This window comes from Equus quagga, chromosome 4 (assembly GCF_021613505.1).
Source record: "Equus quagga isolate Etosha38 chromosome 4, UCLA_HA_Equagga_1.0, whole genome shotgun sequence".
Classification (NCBI taxonomy): Eukaryota; Metazoa; Chordata; class Mammalia; order Perissodactyla; family Equidae; genus Equus; species Equus quagga.
Genome location: NC_060270.1, coordinates 59,255,181 through 59,278,187, shown reverse-complemented (window position 1 = coordinate 59,278,187; position 23,007 = coordinate 59,255,181). Strand labels below are relative to the sequence as shown.

General features: G+C 45.4%; 2 protein-coding genes across 5 annotated transcripts in view; one reads left to right on the top strand and one right to left on the bottom strand.

Annotated features, from left to right (window-relative positions):
• KCNAB1 (potassium voltage-gated channel subfamily A regulatory beta subunit 1) overlaps positions 1-8,457 on the top strand; it is a 363,447-nt gene extending 354,990 nt beyond the window's left edge. For 2 of the 4 annotated variants that reach the window (XM_046659146.1, XM_046659147.1), the window contains exons 13-14: positions 315-403; positions 5,633-8,457. In XM_046659146.1, the coding sequence (XP_046515102.1) occupies positions 315-403; positions 5,633-5,722 (179 nt within the window). In that variant the 3' untranslated portion in view covers positions 5,723-8,457. Of the gene's footprint in view, positions 1-314 lie in introns of all 4 variants that reach the window. The other 2 variants (XM_046659143.1, XM_046659145.1) reach the window with 1 other exon arrangement.
• An 849-nt stretch (positions 8,458-9,306) lies between these two features.
• On the bottom strand, positions 9,307-22,866 carry SSR3 (signal sequence receptor subunit 3). The gene is made up of 5 exons (XM_046658691.1): positions 22,647-22,866; positions 21,346-21,472; positions 16,711-16,809; positions 12,915-13,046; positions 9,307-11,882 (listed from the first exon to the last, which is right to left on the bottom strand). The coding sequence occupies exons 1-5, from the start codon at positions 22,777-22,779 to the stop codon at positions 11,816-11,818; spliced, it is 558 nt and encodes a 185-aa protein (XP_046514647.1). The 5' UTR covers positions 22,780-22,866; the 3' UTR covers positions 9,307-11,815.
• Positions 22,867-23,007: the final 141 nt, after the last annotated feature.

Sequence of the window (23,007 nt, the reverse complement as noted above, 5' to 3'; positions counted from 1 at the left end):
GGCGCCTGCTGGGGAGCAGTGTCAGGGGTTTTCAGGAACAAGGACAAGTTCCTGGGGTGGTGGATGTCCCAGTCGTTGGGGCACAGCCTCAGGGCGAAAGCACACAAACCCTAAACACACAATTCAAATGCAGATTCTACCAAATCCTCTCCACAAAGGGGTGCTGCTGAGGTGTGCAATCCTGGAGCACACTGTCCATCCTCCCCACAAAGTTAGTTAAGTCTTGGTTGCACAACAGGAGCTATAGATGGTGTTTATACACTAATCAATTATCCTCAGTGCTCCGCATCTGACCCAGTGTTCTCTCTTCCCAGCATGGTGCCTGAGAAACGAGGGTGTGAGCTCCGTGCTCCTGGGGTCATCCACTCCTGAACAGCTCATTGAAAACCTCGGTGCCATTCAGGCAAGTACGACAGCCCTTTCCACAAACTCCAGGGAATTTCATGGTGTCTTTGAAGATGTCTCCAGGCAGTGTCCTGTCTCTCCCTACCTCTGTTCTTCATCGTGTCACAGCTTCCAAGTTGCATAAAAACCCAATATGGGGAACAGGCTACCTGTTCCTACATGGGCGGCGGAGGGGAAGTGGGGACAAAGACACAAGAAGCTCAGAATTGTAGAATACATGGGTCCATGGATGTCCTCTTCTTAACAGGCAATGCTCTTGAGACTCATTTCTCAGGAAGGTTTGTTTCTGTGTGGGTCAGTGCATTCCAAGACCCAAGCACTGATGCACCTGGCGCCTGGGCTCCCAGTCCTGCCCATCAGAGCCTGTTTAATAACCTGCTCGAAACGTAATAGCCAGAGCACAATACTCATACATCACTTCGTTTGTTCTTTCCACAAATGTTTCCTGCCGCTCCACAGTGTACCAAGCCCCTCCTTTCTGCCCCCATGGCATCCTCAGCCCTCCTCCTCACAGCTCTTAGGATAACAAGGATCATGCCTGTCTCCCTGCTGGGCTGGAAGGCCCCTGAGCACAGAGACCTGTGTCTTTCCTGCTTCTCCACTGACTTTCCAGTTCCCAGCATACTAGATGGCCCTTCCTCAGCACTCAAGAAATCCTGTTGAATGAATGGTTTGACACATTTTAAGAGAAACACAAATTCTATTTTGGGCTTCCAGGGTCACACCTCCCTAGCAGCAAATTCAGAAGGGCCCATCTCCACTCCCTACCCAGTGTGGATGCCTGAGGCGCAAGGCACTGGATGGAGCCTGGAGGGACAGGAAGAGGGCAAGTGGGAGAGGTGTTCCTGGGAGTTTTATCTGACGAGACGGGTGGGGCTGGCGGCTGATGCGACCATCCCCTCCCCCAAAGGCCACGTCTCAATCCTGAGCCCGCCCCACTCTCAGCCCCACTCGGGGCCTGCCCAGTCCTCTCGCCATAGCCACCACCTGCCCAACAGGTAAGGTGCCTGTTTTCCTCTAGCTCCCTGGGAAACAGAACTGTCTCCCAGCTGCTCCCGTCCACCTGTCCCTGAACAGGCAGTGAGCCCTGGCACCTCTCCCAGAGGAAACAGACAGAGGGGGGACAAACTGGATTAAAGTTAAAATGTTTAAAAACCATTTTGAAGGGTAGCCCAGAATATGCTGGGAGTAAACGGTGCAGCCCCGCTTCCCCGCCACCACCTTTCCTAGGGCTGTGCAGCAGGGTCATGGTCTCTGCCCCTCTGCACCCAGGAACCACTGGAACTCCTCCTGGGAAGGCCACCCCCCTTCTTTTCACTTATGCTCTGGGAAAGACGAAGGCCACACAAGGAGGAGGAAGAGGAAATGGGGAGCAGCCTGTACACAAAAGAACTGAAATTCAATCCAATGATCTCAGCTCCACTAGTATTTACTGAGCATTGAGTCTGTCTGCACCCGGCCAGGCAGGGAGCACGGAGACACCAACAGCAGGCCCAAGAGCTGGCTGAGAGCAAATTAAGAAACCCACCCTAGGTTCCTTCAGCAGATTCGAGAGCCTATTACGTGCAAGGCCCTGCAGACACCACAGGAAACAAGAAAGATACTGTCCAACCTTCAAGGAGCTTTCCTTCCAGTGGGAGAGAGACAGAATAAACAAACATATGAGATAATTTCAAATTGTGAGAAGGGCTATCAAGTAAATAAGGAGGGTGCTGTAATAGAGACTAATTGAGAAATGGGTGGGGCTACTTTAGATAACATCCCTGCCGAAGGCCCCTCTGGGATATGTGTATTCTGAAGCCTAGAAGATGAGGACGCAGGATGTGGAAACCCAGGAGAGAGCACTGCAAACACAGGCAGAGCAGTGCAGACGGCCCGAGCCGGGAAGGAGCCTGGCTTTTCCCAGAGCTGCCAGCCTAAGGCCAGCATGGCAAGGTGGCGACGCACTGGAGACGCAGGCAGGGAGATCTCACAGGACACGAGAGGGGTCAGTTTTGTTCCACATGGAACGAATCCTCTGGAGGGTTTTAAGAAGAGGAGGGACATGCTATTACTTGAAGTTTTAAAGATTGCTCTGGCAATCTTTGTATGGAAAGTAGAATGAAGCAAGACCAGGACTGCTGTCCAGGTGACAGGTTATGGGGCGTGGATAAATTAAGACGGTGGCCATGGAGGTGAAGTGGACAGATTCCGGAGGCTGTGGAAAGAAAGACAACACGACTTGCTGATGGCTTGGCAAGGAGAGGAAGGAACTGAGGATTCCCGTCACGCTAATTCAGAGCGGTCCCTGCCATCCCAGGGGGAGTTAACGCTGCCTGGGGAGGGTAAAGAGGCAGCTCCTGGGCTGTGGGAGACTCCAGGAAGCTAAAGATACATTTCAGAGGAAAACTCTGAGTCACTCACCTTCCCAAAGCATTTCCTTTCTAGCAAGTCTCAGGTGGTGGCAGGATGGGGCTTCCATGCTCAAAGGGTAAGGGAAGAGGGATGTGATGCATACAGGGAGGCTGCTACCACAGGGCTTACCATCCCCTCCCCTTTCTACTCCCACCTTGGTCAGCCCAATACCCAAGATTCCGCCCTAGGCAAGCTGGCATTGGGCCCCTGGATATGATGAAAGTAGACTAGGTGGCTGGGGGTTCCCAGTAGCAGTGGGATTGGCTGCAGGACAGAAAGCATGTAGTGCTAGCAGTTGAAGGAAAGGAAATTTCTAATGGGTACAGGAAGGCAGCTGCAACAAGGCGTGGAATGTGCCCAAGGTGCGCACACACTGGAGGAGCATGTATAAATCAAAGCCAAAAGAGATGGGGGACTAGAGAGGAGAAACCACAGCCGCAGGCAGCCCGCCATCGCCGGCACAGGGCCCCGTCCTCTCCACTTCCACCTAAACAGTGGGTAGAACTGCCTCCACCCCACCAGCTGTAAAACCCTCTGAGACTCTCCATCACCTCCTTAGTAAGATCCGGGCCCCTGAGCAGTCAGGCCCTCTACAGCCAGGGCACATCTCCGCTCCCCGCTCCTCCCCCGAATCCTAATCTCCAGCCGCAATGAACTACTCAGATCCCCAGAAGTAATAGTGGTCCTCTGCCTGCAAAGTGTCCCCCACCACAGTCTGACAAAATCCTGCTCCCTCCCCAAGATCCAGCTCAACAGTGACCCAAACCTGGGAGGACTTCCCTAATACCGCCCGCCCCTGCCCTGCTGGCCAGGCCTCCCCTCACCCACCAATTACTCTAGTCAGTATAACACCAAGGTTGCAAAACTGGTGGCCCATGGGATATTTGTGTCATGTCTAGTAGATAAAAATGTTTTAAAACAGTTGACAACATTAAAAAATTGGGCAATTTCACATAAAATTCTGGATGTATGGCTTCTCCTGAAAATTTAGGTCTTCCAACACTCTCCGTGTTTTTCATGTTTTATTCAAGTACTTATATGCTTTCATTTTTTTAATGTTTAAATCTCTTCTGAGATTTATTTTGGTGTAATGAATGAAGACATTTTTTCTTCACACGGCTAACCCACTATGTTTGAGACACAAATCTTCCAACAAATCTAGTTTCTAGCTTTGGGTCTCACTGTTGCAGTCTCACTTGAAATAATACATTAGTTCAGATCCTCTGAGACTCCACAGCTGGTGGGAACTCGAACTCTCCCTTTAGCTTCGGTTAGGAAAATGTTAACCGAAACCAGTTTCCCAGGCTGAGTAGCTCCACAGCTCTGCCAAGCCCTGAGGTTTCTGAGGACAGCACTTGAGTGAGACCAGGTCACCCTGGCCAAGGCGATTGCAGCAGGGGAAGGGGGAGGCAGAAACCGCAAATTGGGCGTCATAAGTGTATTTCACCACAGTCTCCACACAGGGTCAGGCTATTCCTGTGAAAAAGTCTGCATCCGGCCCTCGTCTTATGGTGTAATGTGTGCCCTTGGCCCACTTCTCCCCATAAACGCTAGCCCCTGCGCCGGCCTCCTTTCCCAGGGCTTCGATTAGCATGTCCATGCAAATGACTCGCAAACCCTGGACTCCAGCCCTCCTCCCACGCTCCTCAGCTGCACTTCCAGCGGCCAGGCTGCTTACGAGTCATTTCTACACGAACTCCCAGAGGCACCTTTCACTCAACACACCCTGCTCCAAAGTTTCTCCAAATGACTTCTCCTATGCTTTCCAGTCCTTAGAACCTACATCAATAACCTTCTGGTCACCCAGCCTTGAAATCTTCCTCTTTCAAAGTGCCTCAGATCCACTCCCCTTCTCTACTCCACCGCCCCATCCTAGTTAAGGCCCTTGGTGTCACTGGCTAACATCTGTGTCCCCTTTCAATCTCCTCCAACTCATCCTTCAGACTACCACCAGGTGTCTGATGGGGTCACTCCCCGCTGAGAAGCCCTGACAGTTTCCCCACTGCCTAAGGAATAGTCACAACTCCAAAAAATGGCATTCAAGGCCTTCCACACTTTTTACCCCAACTTCTCTTCCCCCTATTCCTACCACTTCCACACCTCCACCACTCACTCTATACTTATCACTCCATTTCATGGACTGTCCACTTTTTCATGCTATTCCATCTGCCTGGGATGCCTGTCAAGCCCTGGCCATCCTTTACCAGGGTTCTGACACCCAGTGGTAAAGAATCTCTCACCAGTCTCTAGACTTGTGCTGTCCACTACCGTAGCCTCTAGCCACAAGTGGCTACTGAGTGCATGCAAGGTAGCTAAGCCAAAAGGAGATGTGCTGTACGTGTAAAATGTACACTGGACTTGAAAGACTTAGTACTTAAAAAAAAGGTAAGGATCTTAATAATTTTCTAAAGGGACTACAAGTCAAAATATTTTAGATATAATAGAGTAAAACTACATATTAATTTCACCTGTCTCTTTCCACTTTCATAAATGTGGCCACTAGAAAATCTAAAATTACATATGCAGCTTGCATTATATATCCAGCAGCTCTGGATATATTTTTGTGAGCCCTCATTTATACCTTATGCCTTCATTTACTCAGTCAACTAATAATTACGAGCACCAAATATGGGCCAAGCACTTACAGGCACGGGAGGTACAGCGGTGAATGCAACAAGGTCCCTGACCTCACGGAGCCTACAGTCTGGTGGGGAGCGTACATTCTACTTGCAGTTTATAAAGGTATACAAGTCAAGATGACTTTGCTTAATATTGAGCACAAGAAACCAATTTCAAGCACTAACCACATCCTTTGTACTTCTCACGGTCTCAGGTTCTCCCAAAGATGACAACACATGTGGTAAATGAGATTGATAACATACTGCGCAACAAGCCCTACAGCAAAAAGGACTACAGATCGTAAGGCAGTGCAGGAGCCGCAGGAGCCGCATGGTTCCAACAGCGGTCTCCACCAGTACAGAATGGTGTTACTAGCCAGTCTTCTGAATCCCTTAGCAGCCTGCTGCTCAACCTCTAGTGTCCCCGGATCCTGAGGGGTCTGCTGTTGCTACCACTGTGCACCTGAATTATGAGCACATCTGAAATCTCACAACCAAGAAACTCCATTCTATTTTCTTCTTTGGACAGGAGTCGCCAGTCCTTGCGTTGCTCAGTACACCTCATGCTTATGCAGTGGGAAGTGTAGGAGGGGAAGACATGACCTTCAGGCATTTAGTAACTCAGAGAAGGCTGTAGAGATATATTTTTTCAAAGGAACAAAAGCCACAGATGCAATGTGGACTGCATTAGAAAGAATAGCCTTTGTTCACTCAGAAGTCTTGCTTGAGAGAATAAGGAGAAACTTTACTTTTTTTCTATTTTCACATTCATGTTAGCAAGTTTTTTCGTCATTCAAAAAAATGAAAATTCCTAGGTATTTGCTCTCACTACCTTTTAAATATTCACTGTTGCTTGCCCCCAAGAATGACCCCATAGAGCAATTTATCCAAGAAGTCTATTAGGATGCTAACAATGCCATGTCTATTTACATGTAGAGATGGTAAAAGGACGCACACCCCAATCTTTAGAGACATTGCGGTTAACTTATGAAAGGGAGGATTATACTGCTGTGGGAGCTTATCTTTGAATAAAGTATATCTGCAATGAAGTGTTCATTTTTGACATTTTATTAAAATCTGCTTTATACTTTTGACTGCTTGTGGGCACAGCTTCTGCAAGATTAAATATTTGAACTTTAAAAATAAATATACACATGCTCAGTTTTCTAAGTAAACCTGTAAAATACACAGAAAGCCCCATGTTTGCTGTTTAATTAGCACTGGGATTTTTACAATATAACATTTGCTGTTTTTGAGGAGTTATGAACGTAAAAGTGAATCAGGGGCCTTCTGAAAAATGCTATTCCTACTCAGCATATGCTGGGTGAATTGACTTGCCCAATGAAAAGCAAATGTTGAAGAACTTCCTGACTCTATAAACACATTACCTGCACTACACCACATGCATGAAAGCTCTCTGCATGGATGGGGGGGTCAGGGGGAGTCTGGCCTTGCTGCAACCAGAAGCTGAGGTCTAACGAGCCCTGCCTCTATTGGCTCCCTACCCTCATGAATATTCCACTTGAAAAAAACTATGAGAATGCATTGTGTGTACCTGTAACAAGGGAGAAAACACGGGGTTCGGGGGGGGGGGGGGGTCCTATATCTCTATTCGGACATCTGAGCATGTACAAAATTCTAATTTAATTTTCTGACCAGCAGGTCTCCCATACAGAAATCACTTTGAGACTTACAGAAGAAATATACTATCAGCTTTAAATGCTATTTTCTGCCATCATTTCCAGATACGTATTTCATAGTTAAGTTCTAAATCTTAAAATGTTAGTGTGAAATACCAACAAATTTCCTTTTTGATTACTACTATTCTAATAGGGAATTCTAATTCTAATAGGAAAATAGTATTCTAATAGGGAAATAGTTCGGGGTTTTTACCGAAGTGTATCAGATTAATGATGGAAATGGATCACTTTCAGTTGTTCATTGTGTATTCAACCAATCCAGTGAACCACTATATGTATAAATGAGCTAAAGTTGTCTAATTGGAACTGTCATTTAACTTATTAATTTGCTTAGAGTAATAAAAGCATTTGGCACATTTAATCTGTTTTTATCTGATCTTTCATTTAAGGCACTATATATATCCATCTCCATAAACAGGCAGGAAAAATCATTTAAATAAAAACTATGTTGGCAGGTAAGCTGCACTGAAAGATACCTAACAGAAAGCAGTTAGCAAGATTTAAATTGCAATGCAAACTTTTTTTCTTATTAATGGAGAAAATGATTACTACAGATACATTTCTCATTGGCTTTTAGAAATACACTGCACTAAGGTTATAGCTTCTCAAACTCATTTAAAAGAGCCTACAAATTAAAACCAAATACAAACAGTACTGCTTAGCCACGGAAACAGCTAGTTTTTTTAATATATGAATCATCTGCCATGGTAAATATACTAGATAAGAAATACATTTCAGTTACATCTCTAAGAAGAATTTCCATGCACTATCATTTTTTCTTTTCTTTTCTGGGAAGAATTCCTTGGCAGAGAATATACCATTCCTAAAGGTAAGCTGAGCAGCAGCCGTCCACATACTGAAATCTTGGTCAGAGGAAATGCAAACTAGAAAGCCTGTAACTGCCTTCCCACTTCAAGAACTGTCACTTCATCTTCATCAATAAAGTGCCAAAAGTCATCAGATAGATGTCAAAGATTCAAGGGACCTTAGCCACTTTCAAGGCCACCTCTCCTTGGCAAATGAAACCAGGCCTGGAGAGATGAAAGGACTCACTGAAACTCACACTGCTAGTTGATGGCAGAACCAGGTGTAGAACCCAAGTATTCTATGCTCCACTTCAGTGCTCTTTTAAGAATGACTTTCTTCCTTTAGCTTTAAACCTTTATGAAAAAGTAACCATGATGTTTTTACGTTAAAAAAGCTTGGGCATGATCCCAATACTGGGTATCTATCCTAAGAACCTGAAATCAGAAATCTCAAGAGTCCGTTGCACCCCTATGTTCATCGCAGCTTTATTTACAATAGCCAAGACCTGGAACCAACCTACATGCCCAGAAACTGATGATTGGATAAAGAAGATGTGGTATATATACACAATGGAATACTACTCAGCCATAAAAAAAGACAAAATTGGCCCATTCACAACAACGTGGATGGACCTCGAGGGTATTATGTTAAGCGAAATAAGCCAGTCAGAGAAAGACGAACTCTATATGACTCCACTCATAGGTGGAAGTTAGTATATTGATAAGGAGATCTGATCGGTGGTTTCCAGGGAAAAGGGGGGGGTGGGGGGAGGGCACAAAGGGGGAAGTGGTGTACCCACAACATGACTAACAAAAATGTAAAACTGAAATCTCACAAGGTTGTAATCTATCATAACATTAAAAAAAAAAAAAAAAAGCTTGGGCATGAATCCAAATTCAGGATCAGTTAAGAGGGAAAGATCAGAGATGCAATGAAAACTCATTAAGGCTAGTGACATCTCTATGAAAATCTAAACCAACCACTCAAAACGCCCTCCTCATCTTCAACTAACTGCCCTGCTTGGAAGTCCACGGGGGTGAGAGATGACCTCTTACAGCCCAAACACATCTGTCTGCAGACTGGTTCTCGCGGTGGTCTTGTCTGTCTCCCCTCCCTTCATGTCTCCAGAAGCAGCAGCGATGGGCACGACACTGAAAACAGACATGGGTGGGCAGGAGGGCACAGCAGGCACATACCGGCAGAGGCCCGATGGTCTGCTCTGTAGTATAACCACACGACCCCGTCACTGCCACACGGCACATCAGTAACCACAAAATGCACATCCATGTGTGTGGGAAATCAAAATCAGGTTAATGTGAAATAATGTAATAAAGATGATGTACTTATTCACGTGGTTCTTATAAAGAAGTCTAGGGAAAATATAAATTTAAAAAATCAAAGTTTAATGATACTTAATAAGACCTTCCACAAGAATTTTGGGTATGAATCCAACCTCCATCTTTCAGTTAACTTCAAACCTTGTTTCAAATTACTCTTTCCACGATAGAATAATACACCAAATAGGACTACCAGTAAATTTTTACTGGCTAATTTTAATCGGAGATTTTTATTAAGTTTTGTTCAGTTGTAAATGAGGAAACTAAAAATAGGGAAATGTAAATGTTCCAACCCTTTAAGCCTCCACTTATCACAGGAGTGTGAAAAAATAGGAATTTAACCACTTTGCACCTCAATTGTAGCAGAACCCCTTTACCGGACGGTGTTAGATAACAGGGTCTTTTTAGGATAAAAATTCTACCACAGCAGGTTTTTCTTCCCTGAACCAGATTCAGCACATCCTAATTCCACGTGCCACGCTGCCGTTCCGCTCTTCTGCATGTCCTGAGCCTAAGTCCCGGTGCAGTATATCTGTCATCGAGACTGTGGACTGTGAGAATACGCTTTAACACTTAACAGGGCACAGAAAGCCAAAAACCATTATCAGGATTAAAAACAAAAAGTGCTATAGGAAAAATTCAGGACCAAAACCCAATTTTGCTTACTTGCTTTTCTACAAATTATTCAATTTATTAAGTCAAAAGAAATTCTTTGAAGAGTATTAAGCTGATGCCCCATCTCACCACCCCGTCTCAGCTACACTGTATTAGAGAATGGCGGCAATTTCCCCCATCCATACAGGCACTGCCATCTAGCGACAATGTTTTTACCAGCTATTTAAAAAGGTACTTGGCCCAGCTCTGGTAACAAACAGTCCACACTGATGGTTTGTCAGAGTCATTTTGTCAAGTAAGCAAATGCATTTGGTACACAAACCCCATGCCACCATCAAACTACTGACCTCATTATTTATTGACAGGAAAAAAAAGTTAAAATAACTAAAAAGCTCTTACGTGTGAGACTACCCTTCAGCACATCTCTGCTGACTTCCCCGCTCACTCCGTGTCACCTAGTGACGGCAAATGGATAACGCACCAAAGGATGAACCGCAAACTTCTAGGAGCTATGAGAGATAGAACGCTCAACTGGAGACAATCCGGGTCGCTATGCAAATGTACTCCTGCCCCTCCTCTTCCTTCCAAGTTCGTGGATGTGGCCTTACAGAACATGCAACAGCATGCAAGTGGAAGATGAACTCTTGACGAATACCTTTCTATAAACTTTTAAGTAAAACAGCGAATATTATTTGCAACATCCATCTTAAATTTAGAAGGGGAAACCAAAGATTAAAGTTAAGATTAGGCATTAGTAACGTGCTATTTCCTTTGACGTACTGCTTGTAGGAAATTACTAGATGTGGTCAGAAGTTAACAGGAATGTGAAACCGACTGTCACCTGTGATTCCATAACCTTTTAAGTGGATACAGGTTCAAGAAGAGCCTTCCCAACTTTCTTAAATCATGGCACACACAGAAAACGATAGTATCTGCACATACATTCGTTAAAAAATGCAAGAGACCGCTCTTGGCTGGACCCTCAAGGGCTGAAGAGAGTCTCACAATCTATGAGGACCTGTGGACCAAAGGGTCAAATTTACTAAAAGTCCTAATGGAAAAATGCTAACAAGCACTAAAACCACTGTAACTCCTTAAAGTGTTCTTAGAATTCTGGAACAAAATTTACTTCGGTCTTTGACAGGTCGATATTCAGGAAAGTGGTTCTCTCTCTTACTCAACATTCCTCCACTGGTGTGAGACTCTGCTCAGGGAAAACAATGGCTCCAGCCTCTTAACAGGGCAAACCAACACAGCAGGGTCACGCTGACCTCCCTGGCTACCAGGTCAGAGCCCCACCGCTGAACACTGTGTGCTTTAACCCACAGGACAACTCTCGTGTGTGCACGCTATTTTTAGGTTATTACCCTGGCTGCCTTTCTTCTTTAAAAAAAAAGAACTTTTCCACAAGTTTTTCTTCCCCAAGTTGGAGAAACCGTGTTTTTAACTTGGATTCAGTTATTTCAAATCACAGTTCAGAGACTTGTAAACATGAGGCTTCTGTTCAATCCCAAGGGGAAAAAATTCATTCTGATATTTATGGTTCAAAAAAGTTGTAATATTGTGCTTGGAACATACAGAACCAGTTTTTAACTTCTTGCTACTATTATAAATAATAACAGCTCACTCCAGGTTACTGTGACCTCTGACAGATTAAAGAAACAAGTTATTTTCTCCTCTTGTGATTATAGTACATTGAGAGAGAATTTTTGTCTTTTAATAAATGTCCTGGTACTCTGAGTTTCCCTTTCATTTAATTTCAACAATCTGTCAAAATAGAGCCAATAAACAAATACTGAATTACATTTTGTTGGTTTTTCAAACCCTCAACCTCCAGACTATAAAACATCGTGTGTGTCCCCCACGCTGGCCACCTGCTACTTTTCCACGGCCCACAGGCCACCCAGAGACACAACACCGGGGGCAATGCTGACACGGTCTACTTGGAGCCAGTAGACAGGAGGGCGATGAGGCCTGATGAAGCACTTATGGATAAAATGTAGTTCCTGTAAGAATTTAATGTTAAGGAGAAATTAAGAACCCCAAATTCGTTTCTCAACAAAACAAATAGAGCCCATCACTTTGGACTGCAGTGCTTCCCTCCTGACACACTGCAGGACAGTGACGTGCAGTCTCATTGTCTGCAGACACAAGTGACAAGCCAGAAGACTACAAAGAAGGAAGAACATTCACCGGAAATGTGCTCCAATTCAAAAAAACCACTTGAGACAGAAACGTAGAACACATGACGACAAAGCAAACATCTGAACTCTATTTAACCTTCAGGAGTGGAGCTGATCAAAGAACACGGGGAAGAAGAAGAGACTTGTTTTCCCCCCAGGGGCAAAGGAGAACTAAGTCTCCCGCCCGACTGTCTCAGTGTTTTGGCTACAGCTGGCCTGGGGCAGTGGGGAGGGGCCGATAGCCCTCAGCTCCTCTCAGACCGTGGGGCCAACAGCATTCGCAGAAGACACAAGCCAAAGGGTGTCTGATATATAACTACAGCAGAACCTCCAACTGTTAAAAGTTTGCCTCCCATCCCTGGATAACACCTTGAATAAATTACCTTAACAAGAGAAGACTGATTCTTGCCCCAAAGCTCAACTAAGAGCAGCCTGACAGTGAGCACAGACATGACGAAATGTGCCTCTAACTACACCAGCTATCCACCCAACCCCAAAGTGCCAAGCATCAGCAGACACGTGGACTTGCGCCCGCAGCTACACAAGCAGACAAGTCTGCTTTCACTCCTTGCAACTCTTTTTACAGATGCAGGTATATATAATCATGTATGTAAGACTGCTTTGTAATACTTGCTATTTATCATGAAGTCATAATTTATAAACTTAAAAGAACTTTAAATTAAACTAAAAGCCCTTATTTTAAATGTCCAGAAACCTGCCTAAGGGTCACAGTGCTATTTAATCGACTGACTCCCCATGAAGTTTTTCTTTCCACTAAAATACTCAGACGAATCAAAACCAAATGAACTACTGTTTCCAGACTTCTAAAAAAGATACCAATCTTTCAAAGGATACACTGTGGGGTTGAAGTTCTTCAAGATAAAGAAGGAAGCAACAATGACCAAGACCAGGAAGAGGGTGTTGTTATAGAAGATGGAAAAGGTTGTAGCTTCATAATCAGCAACTTCATTCTTCTTCCACAGGATTCTGCAGACACAGAAACAAGTTAATCAGGTTCATAAATATGTAGTAAAAATTTTCAATACCACAATGGCTCTAGCTCATTATAAAATAAGTTTTTCCTTAAGTGCGCTGGGCAGAATGTGTGTGTTTTTTGTTGTTGCTGTTGAGGAAGATTGGCCCTAGGCTAACATCTGTTGCCAATCTTCCACTTTTTCTGCTCAAGGAAGACTCGCCCTGAGCTAACATCTGTGCCAATCCTCCTCTATTTTGTATGTGAGTCGCTGTCACGGCATAGCTGACGAGTGGGGTAGGTCCCCGCCCGGGAAACGAACCCAGGCTGCCGAACTGAAGCACCACACCACGGGGCCGGCCCCACACAATATGTTTTTAATATTCAACTTAATCAGAACGGTCCCCTTTTTCCTGCTGACAATGCTATTTCACTCTTTGATGCTGAGGAAAACAGTTTCTGGGTATGTTCCCTTTTCCCAGGCAGCCAGAGCTTTGGAGGAAGGACTGATTAACTGCAATTGGCTTCGTTTCGTCACCAGCTAAAACAGGCATCTTTCTCTACGTCCTCACCTAAAACAAACTCGATGATCAGCAGCCTGAGAGAGCTTCCCTGGGCTGCTGGCTTGAGACTCTAGAGCCTACAGACCCAGTCCTCAATCCTACACCTTAGACAAGCCCAAGGAGAAAAACCGAGTGTGGTCTCGCAGAAGCAGACCTGGCTGTAACTATCTCTAGCCATCTTAATTCAAACAAAGAATCTGCTTGATCATCAGGAGGATTTTCTAACTTCTGTAAAATCCATTTATTTATTTATCTCATTTATTTTTTTTAAGGAAGCTTAGCCCTGAACTAACTACTGCCAGTCCTCCGCTTTTTGCTGAGGAAGCCTGGCCCTGAGCGAACACCCGTGCCCATCTCCTCTACTTTATACGTGGGACGCCTACCACAGCATGGCGTGCCAAGCTACGCCATGTCCACACTCAGGATCCAAACGGCAAACCCCGGGCCGCCGAGAAGTGGAATGTGTGCACTTAACTGCTTGCTGCACCAACGGGCCGGCCCCAAGACTAGCATTTTTTTTAAGAAATTAAATAGGAAAGTATCAAGTGCATCACACAGTAGGGTAATTACTGTTTTGGGACACATTTGCACGTGTCTTATCTATGAGTATATTTGTTCAAAGGTAAAATTATTTTTTACTACATGTCATTATCAACAAGGCTGAAAGCCACTGCCATAGATGCTTTGTTCCCTCAAAAGGTACACTACTCTGGGGCCAGGTGATACCTTTCACCAATCCTAAAGACAGCACTAATCCTAAAGCTAATGTCATTTGTAAATGCCAGGTTTTATTCAACAAATATTCTAATCCAAAGTCAACAAACTTGGCTATCAAGGAGCTAAATGAAGGGTATCAGGACCTTATCTCCATCATAAGAACTTGTGGTCTTTAATACATATACCATATTTCCTTGATTCTATGGATACCATCAACTTAATCAATCTTCGATTTACTTTAAGTTTTGGAGAAATGAAGGATATTACATTAAATGCAACCAACAACTATAAAACAGCTTCTGATTTCAGAGAAGCTTAAAGGTAAATTTAAAAAACATACATGACTTTGAATCAGAGGAAATACATTATACTATTCCAACACTGGTGTCGATCAAAAGACAACAACAGCTCAGAAATAAGCATAGTCCCAACATAGTTTAATGCTGGAAAACACTCAGAACAATTCCAGAATCTCTGTTTTTAAGACTCTGGCACAAGACCCAGTCAAGACAGGTTCCTTAATAGGCTACTAGCATGCCTTTACTAAGGATGCTTAAATTACCCCACCCCCATCACAGTGCTTCTCCCTAACTCCCTGTCATGCCCTGAATCAGAGCCAACTTCAAAACAGTTTTGACGAAAGAAGCGGCTCAATCCTTTAGGTTACGCCAGCTTCCAATATGACCATGTGTTTGTGTCAGTGTATAAACAATCAAGACTGGCTAACAGCTTTTGGAACTTTTTCTAGTCCACCTATATCCTGGTGCATTTTGAAAACATTTAGGACCCCCAAATGCCCTCATCAGCAATGGTTCCACTGACACAGTACATAGTTGCATATTCTTCGTTGTAGGTCCTTCTGGTTGTGGCATGTGGGATGCCGCCTCAGCGTGGTTTGATGAGCAGTGCCATGTCCGCACACAGGATTCGAACCAACAAAACACTGGGCCGCCTGCAGCGGAGCGCACGAACTTAACCACTCGGCCACGGGGCCAGCACCTCAATATAAAATTTTTTTAAAAGTTTTCTAGATTCTCTAACCTCTATCCCTATGCAAATAGTTGCAATCAGAAAGCTATGCACCCAAACCACATTCTAGCTGTTCCCTGAAGAAGGGCCTTCATTGTCATGATCTTAATATTATGCCTTCAGTTTTATAAAGAATCCATAGGAGAAACCATTTCAAAAATGTTTTGGTGCCTTTCCAAAACCACGGTAGAAGACATTGTTCATTAAGTTACTCAGTGTCCCTTAATTAAGGATGCACGTGGTAAAGTCCTTCCAAGATTCAGTGCCGAGAAAGTTTCTTTTCAGGACTCGCATGTGGCCTCCCATCGGATCAGGAAAGCTGTAAGGCCTCAGACGCTTCCCCCGACACTAGCAGGCTCGAGCTAAGTTCAGTGCCCAACTGCTATAACTAACCCCGAGGTCCTTGTTCACCCACATTTTCTTACTTTTCAAACAGTTTCTGATCTTTTAAAATTGTACTGTTTTGTTTTATGTGCACTTGAATACTACAAGTCCCCACAAAGCCTTTATGGAGCAAAGTGGGGAAAAAATTTCATTTCACAAAGCACCCTGTAGATACTAAAACTTAAGATCCATGAAAACAACCTCGACACATGACTCTACTGAACCATCTGGCAACTCTTAAGCCCAAGCTGACTCCATCACTCAGAGGCTGCTGCTACTCAGACGTTATGCTCTTTATTAAGCCTTCTAAGAGCAGTTGGCAGGAAAAACTGGAGTGGGGACTAACAAATGTGGCACAGAATCAGGCGACAGGAGACAAACCCAGTTTTCTTCTTTTTCCCAACCAATGCAGATAACCAAAAACTGGATGTCCCTGGGGAAGCTCAGCAACAGAAATACCACCATCTAAGAACGCTAACACACAACACTAAACTCTTCAGACCCAGAGAGGTCAGGTGAGACATTCAAGGTCACACAGCTATCGAGCGGCAGAGGCAGCACTGGACGAGGCCCTGCAGGCCTCTCGATTCCAGCAAAGTGGTCACAAGCACAAGCTCTCCACCCGCCCGCCTGCCGGCCCGTTCTCACTGCGGGCTTTCCACCCACTAACCGCCGGCGGAGGGCAAGTCCCTGAGCCCTTGCACCTCAGTTCCCTCAGGTGTAAAACGGAGAACCAAGAGAACCTACCTCACAGAGCTCTTCAGAGGAATGAACGAACTGTGCTCAGCACAGAGAAGAGTATTTGATAGTAAGAAACACTCAAAAAGTCAGTGGTTATTGCTCCCATGACTACATTGTCTACAATTCTAACGTGTACCTCAGACAACTCCAACATCTACGTTCTCTGAGCAGAAATCTAAAGCTTATTTTATACACAGTATCCCCGTTTTTGGTTATCACAAACACTTCAAATAAGGAGTCAAACCTTTCGTCTTTTTCCTTCCGAGACATCTTCCGATTATCGGCTTCAGACAGCTTTCGAGTCACTTCCTTGGAAACAGCATCCTCCCTCTTCTGTGCTACTCTAGAAGGAAAAGAAAAAAGTTTCCACCCGCTCCAGGAGTGAACACCATGCTCTCTCTCTCCGAAACACTCTGTACTCATATTTTGTATTGGCAACTGTACAATACTTTATATTTCAAGAAAATAAGCTGGACAACAAGTTCCAAGTTTTACACTGTACTAGCCAAAAGAGAGGGAGTTCAAGAAACTTCCAAGACGTAGTCGATTAGTTATGTGTTTTGATTTCCAAAGTTTAGGTATTTAAAGTGAAAATAAAAGTCAAATGCTATTAGCACAATTTAGTTATGAATCATTATAACTCCACTGTTTTACCCTATAAATTTATTTATTGAACAGTTAAATTATAGGGTAAATAAATTTGATAAGGCACTAGCAAATGATATGAGTTCAATTCCAGTAAGTAACAGGAGAGAAAATGAGGCTTAAAAAAACAAAGGGAATTAACAGCTGTAACATCTTAAGGTAAAGCTTTTAACTCCACTCCAAAGGACGATTTCACTAAAAAGAAGTAATACCACATAGTCAGGGACTGACCACACCACTTTGGTTAAATGAACCACTGGTATGAGGGTTGCACCAAAAGATAATTACAGAATCAGTCACAAAAGGCTGGATGTGTTATTCAACAGATCAGATCGGAATCCTCAGTGATGAGTCAGATAAGAAAAAAATTAAATGTATACTCATCAAAAAACCTATAAGGTGAATTTTATCAGACGGGGTTATAAAAGTGAAAGAGGATAAAATCTCAACTATGATGAAATTCAGAAAGCCTCCCAAAGATTATGACATTTAAATTCAACATGGTCTATTTTTCATAATATAGGAGAAACTGACTAGCCATAAATACGTAACACATAAATACATAATACATAAATACAGAAGAAAAAGTAATAACTGATCTTCACAAGCAAAATACAACAATTACCTACACAGTCCCACTATGAAAACATTCAACACAAGACTGAGACGTATTAACAGCAACAAGATGTGGACCACAGAGACAGAAACACGTTCACTTGACATTCCATTCATTGATCCCCCATTACTATGCTACATCTACTTCCAGTCAGTGTCCCGAGGACTGTGGAGGAATCAGGAAGGATTCCTGAAAAGAAAGCCGAGGTCATCCAAGGTAACAGTTTTCAACCTTTCTTCAACCATGTGAGCTTCTGGCACACAAATTAAGCACAAACTCTGGCTAGTTTAGCTGTGTCTCCATCTCTCTCTCCCACTCAAGAACCAAGTTAGAATCAACATTGTTAAAAAGAAAACCCTTAGTCAGCTTCAACTAATGTATTTTTCCACAAATTGAAAACCAGAGGGAGTAAAATCAGTCCGTCTAAGAAAAATAGATGAAAGGAAGTAAGTTCTGAAACGTCACAAAAAGGCAGCTGAGGGGCAGACAGACACTCCAGGACACCAGAATGTACTTCTTCCTCCAGAGACCCAACTTCACCAGACTCACTTTACTATGTAAACGTACTGCTCAAGGGCAAGGACTCACCTCTGAACCTCTCTAGCAGACCAGGCACACAGTAAGTGTCTCTCGAACTTCACATGAGACCCCTTTTTTCTAAGAAAGGCCAATTGAAAAGAAACACACATGGTTTACAGCAGAAATCGTCCTAAGCTGAAGAGAGGAAAACACACACGCCGCCTCAACTGTCAGGATGCTGGGACACAGGAATTAACTATTTTCAAGAGTTGGTTATTTCTAAGCATCTTTGGAACAAACAGTTAATCATCTGTCTACGTGACAAATCTTCCTGAAGAGACTGAACCGGGCATCTAGCTAGTTTCTCTTCTAGGTCTAAAATTCTATATTCACCTCACCAGGTGTAACAACTCCACTATAGGTTTACTGCAGCTCAGGAAGCAGCAGCCCTACTGCCCTACCGCACGCCCCCCCCCCCCCCCCCCCGCCGTCTTAGGGCTCTTAGATATCTTAGATAACAAACCTCCCTCAGTGCCGAGTGCTCTAAAACAACACAGGGGTCACCACAGCGGCCCAGCACTCAGCCCTGAGATAACCCACAAAATCAACAGCATCTCTTCTATTATTTTTCACATCAGTATGTCACAATCTTTTCAGAATAAAAAAAAAAAATACTATTTAGTTTCTATTTAATATCTTTAAAAACATCTTTGCAAACATCTTGCAAGTTATGCAACCTTTAAAAAAAGTTCCTGGGGCCGGCTCCGTGGCCGAGTGGTTAAGTTCGCGCCCTCCAGTGTGGCGGCCCAGGGTTTGGATCCTGGGCGTGGACATGGCACCACTCGTCAGGCCACGTTGAGGTGGCGTCCCACCTGCCACAACTAGAAGGACCTGCAACTAAGACATACAACTATGTGGGGGGGGGGGGGGGGGGGCCGGAAGATAAAGCAGGAAAAAAAAAAAGATTGGCAACCGTTGTTAGCTCAGGTGCCAATCTTTAAAAAAAATAAAGTTCCTAAGGGCTCTTGCACTCCTGCCTCTCCAACACTGCTCGAAAGCATTTACTATGTGCCAGACTATGCTTAACAAGCCACACATACTACCATATTTAATCCTCACCACCCATGAGGTACCACTACTAGCCCCAATTTACAGCTCAGGACTCTGAAGTCTAGAGAGGTAAAATGTATGCCCAAGGCTATACACTTGAGAGCATCAGAGCCAGGACTGACACCCAGACTGTCCACTCTAAAGTCATCTTCCTCCACTACCAACACCCACCCAGACTCAGCATCTCCCTGGGTCTTTGAGCCTTAACCATCTTGCAAATCTGGAGGAGTTTCGATGTCAGTGGCAATATTTAATACTAAACCAAAGCTATAACTAAAAAGAATTCCACTCTGAGGGAGTCTCAAGTCAGTAAGTTCATTGAAATTTTACTGAACAAAATGTACCATTAACCGTTGTAAAGAATATAAAACAAAAGACATGACAGTTGCCCTCCAGAAGCCTAAAGTAGAAATGAGAAGGTAAAAAGAACATGATTTTTACTCCAACAAGGTGAATGAAAAATGATATGCAGAACAAGTGAAAAACACCAAGTCGCAAAGGGACTGAGTCCAAGGGGAATGACAGAGGATGGGTCACACAAGATGCCCACTTCTGAGGGCTTCACTACCCGGATGGCCATGCCTCACAAGACAGCCAGCCAAGAACAGCAGAGGTGGATATGGGCTGAATCCTGGAGTGGCAGTTGATGAAGAGGGGCTGCCAAACAGAAAGATGACAAAGACTACTCGATCACTCTGCTGGTCTAGCAGAACCGCAGCCACAAACAACCTAAGCTCCTATGGGTTCAGAATAGCAGGGGAGAAGCTGCTGAGGCCACTGTCAGGTGCTGAGGTCATTTCTGGCCTCCTTACTATAAATCCTTAACTGAGATCATCTCAGTGTGTTTCTATTCCTTGCCAGCAGAAAGAGCCTTAACATAGGGACAGCAAACTTAGGATTTCTCTGGAAAAGATCCCTAAGTCTTAACATAACAGACATGTCAGAATGGGAAAGGAAGGGAGCCGATCCTAAATGAGGGAGGGCACAAGTCAGGTACAAAGGCTGAGTCAGGAGAGCTAAGGCCCAGCTCTGAAGGATGAGGCCAGACTGGGAGGCAGCAGACGACTTGCACTCCAGAACCTTGGGAGAATTTGGCTTTAATACACTTAGAAAAGAAAAGGCCATGGTGAGTTGTGAAGTAAGCATGCTACTTTGAGTCTCAGTAAAATTCCAAGAGCCTTTAAGAACGTACTTCCAAAGAAGTATAGCACCGAGAAGGCTCCAGTGAGGACGGGGAGAAATATCCCGCTCTCCTGACTCAAGTGTGAAAGCAGCCCGGAAGGGCTCCCTCTCTGTGTCCAATTAAGCACCAGCTTACACCTGCTGCCCTCGAGGACCACAGCACTTGCAAATAACAAACGTCACCATCTTTCCCTAAGTCTAGATCATTCCCCCCAACATTTCAACCTTTATGAAACCAGAGCATATCAGTGCTTATAATTAATGTATAAATTTATCATTGTAAGGCTTGGCTTTTCTTCTCCAAAAGCTACCGCTAAAATAATGATATAATTTATAACATGTATGATCTTAAAAGAAATATGGTAATCTTTTACATTTTCATACATTTATAAGAAAAATGTAATTAGCATTAAAAATATCAGAGTTCAATAAAAAATAAAAACAGAACACATCTTTCCCATTCAAAAATGATACACGGCGACCCACAGAACAATTCTCTCCTGAAAGAATTGCATTTGGCTTCTGAAATGTTAGTCTCCTTGGTGGGTTTGTTTTCTGATAAAGCTTAGTGCTTAACCGCTCCAGTCCACCTTCAAAACCTATCTTCACAGCACTGTCAGAAGCACCGTCTCTGCTTCAGTGAGTTCATAATTTTCACAGCATCAATGTGCCTTCTCCCAAAAATACAGATACATCTCTCCCAAATTAATGCTTACTGAAATCAATACACACACAAACGGTCTTTAAGACATTGTACAATATAAAAATGCAACATGTAACATACTTTCACTTGAGAAATATACTTACTTGTGCTTAAGAACAAATTTCACATTTTTGTAGGCAAAGGCTACCAAGTAAGTGCTTACGAGGGTCATCACACTATACAGAACAGCAGACTGAACGAGATCCATGTGCCATATTCGCCAATATAACCCTGAATTAAGATAAAAGGGGCGAGGGGTACAAAAGGAACAAAATGTTACAACCCGGTTACAAAGGCCTGCTGAATTAATCATAGCTAAACCCGGCAAAATACGGCCCGAGCTAGGGAACCCAATGCAATGAATGAGGAGCTCCGCACGTGGGACAGCCAGGGAAGAGTTAGTGTCAGGTCTTCTCAGTAGAGAACCCTTGAAACACATGACCTTCCTATTACTAGTCCAGAAGAGATTTCTGCTTCTTCTAAAATTATAAACTCTGGCTCAACAAAGTCACGATGCAGACCAAATTTTGTGCATCGCGGTACTATCAGGCTCAACACAGGCCGTCCCACCCCGCGCGCAGCGCCGCCCGAGCCACGGGTCACCCGCTGACGTGGCGGCCACCCGACGGCGGGCAGCTCGGGCGGGCGGGCGGGCGGCCACGGGCTCCACGCCGCGGGGATAAGGCCGACGGGGATTAAAGCTGGACTCGGCCGCCCGACGCAGCGCGGGGGGAGACAGGAGACGCAAATTCGGGAACCCCCAGGTCTAAACACAACCTTGGCCAATTCTGCAGTGTTCCCACCCAAGTGAGAATTCGAGAATAACAGGAACATGAAAAGTTGAAAGAAGGGAGATCGCTGGCCCAACCCCTCTCATCAGATTAGGAAAAGGACGCTCAGCAGGGTGAAGCGGTCGCCCGACGCTCCACTCCTCATTCAGTGCGCGCGGCAATGCGAACCTTCTCTCGGCTAATTCGTTAGTTTCTCCGAAACGAGCCACGATAAAGCTCAAAATCTCGGAACTACAGTGGTGCCGACGGAGAGCAGCCTACAGGCTCCTCGCACGGTGCCGGCACGAGCTCTCATCCCGGGGCGTCTGAACCCAGGCTCGGGCCGCCTCCGGGCCCGGGGCTGCGCGCCGTCCAGAGGGCCTCGGGGACCCGCCGGGAGGCCGCGCCCTGCTCCCCAGCGCCCCCGCGCCCCGCCACCCTGCGCGCCCCGCCCCTACTCCCCGGCGCCCCGCCACCGGGCGCCCTGCCCCCCCCGCGCCCGCCACCCTGCGCCCCGCGCCCTGCCCCCCGACGAGAGCACGCAGCCTGCAGCGCCGCGCCGCCGAGCGCGGGGAGAGCGAGAACCGGCCCCGGCCTCAGGCCCTCCGAGGCCCGCCCGCCCGCCCGGCGCTCACAGATGGGGATGGCGGACACGATGAAGGCGTTCCCGAAGAAGAGCGCGGAGGACTTGGCCGAGAGGTTGCGGCTGAAATCCTGCAGGAGCAGGTCCTCCTCGGACTGCTGTTTCGAGCCGCCTTTGGGAGCCATCGTGGGTCGGAGCCCGGGCCAGAGAGGGAGCTGGAGGCCGCAGCGGGCGCGCAGCCGAGAGCAGGCCTCTGTCCCGCCCCACGGCCGCCCTGCCTCTAACGCCGCGTCAGCGTCCGCGCGGAGGCGGGCTCGGCGCCGCGCGGCGCGGGGCAGCTTCCCCGGGATTGGCCGGCCCGGCGCCGCGTCGTAGGCTTCCCGACGTGATTGGCAGAGCGGCCCGACTTCCGG

Bases quoted from the DNA above. Each gene is read 5' to 3' on its own strand.
- SSR3 (XM_046658691.1), bottom strand. From the start codon at position 22,779: ATGGCTCCCAAAGGCGGCTCGAAACAGCAGTCCGAGGAGGACCTGCTC. The intron at 21,473-22,646 runs GTGAGCGCCGGG...ATCTTAATTCAG, and splicing joins CGTGTCCGCCATCCCCATCT to GGTTATATTGGCGAATATGG. The intron at 13,047-16,710 runs GTTTGACTCCTT...CTGTGTCTGCAG, and splicing joins CGGAAGGAAAAAGACGAAAG to AATCCTGTGGAAGAAGAATG.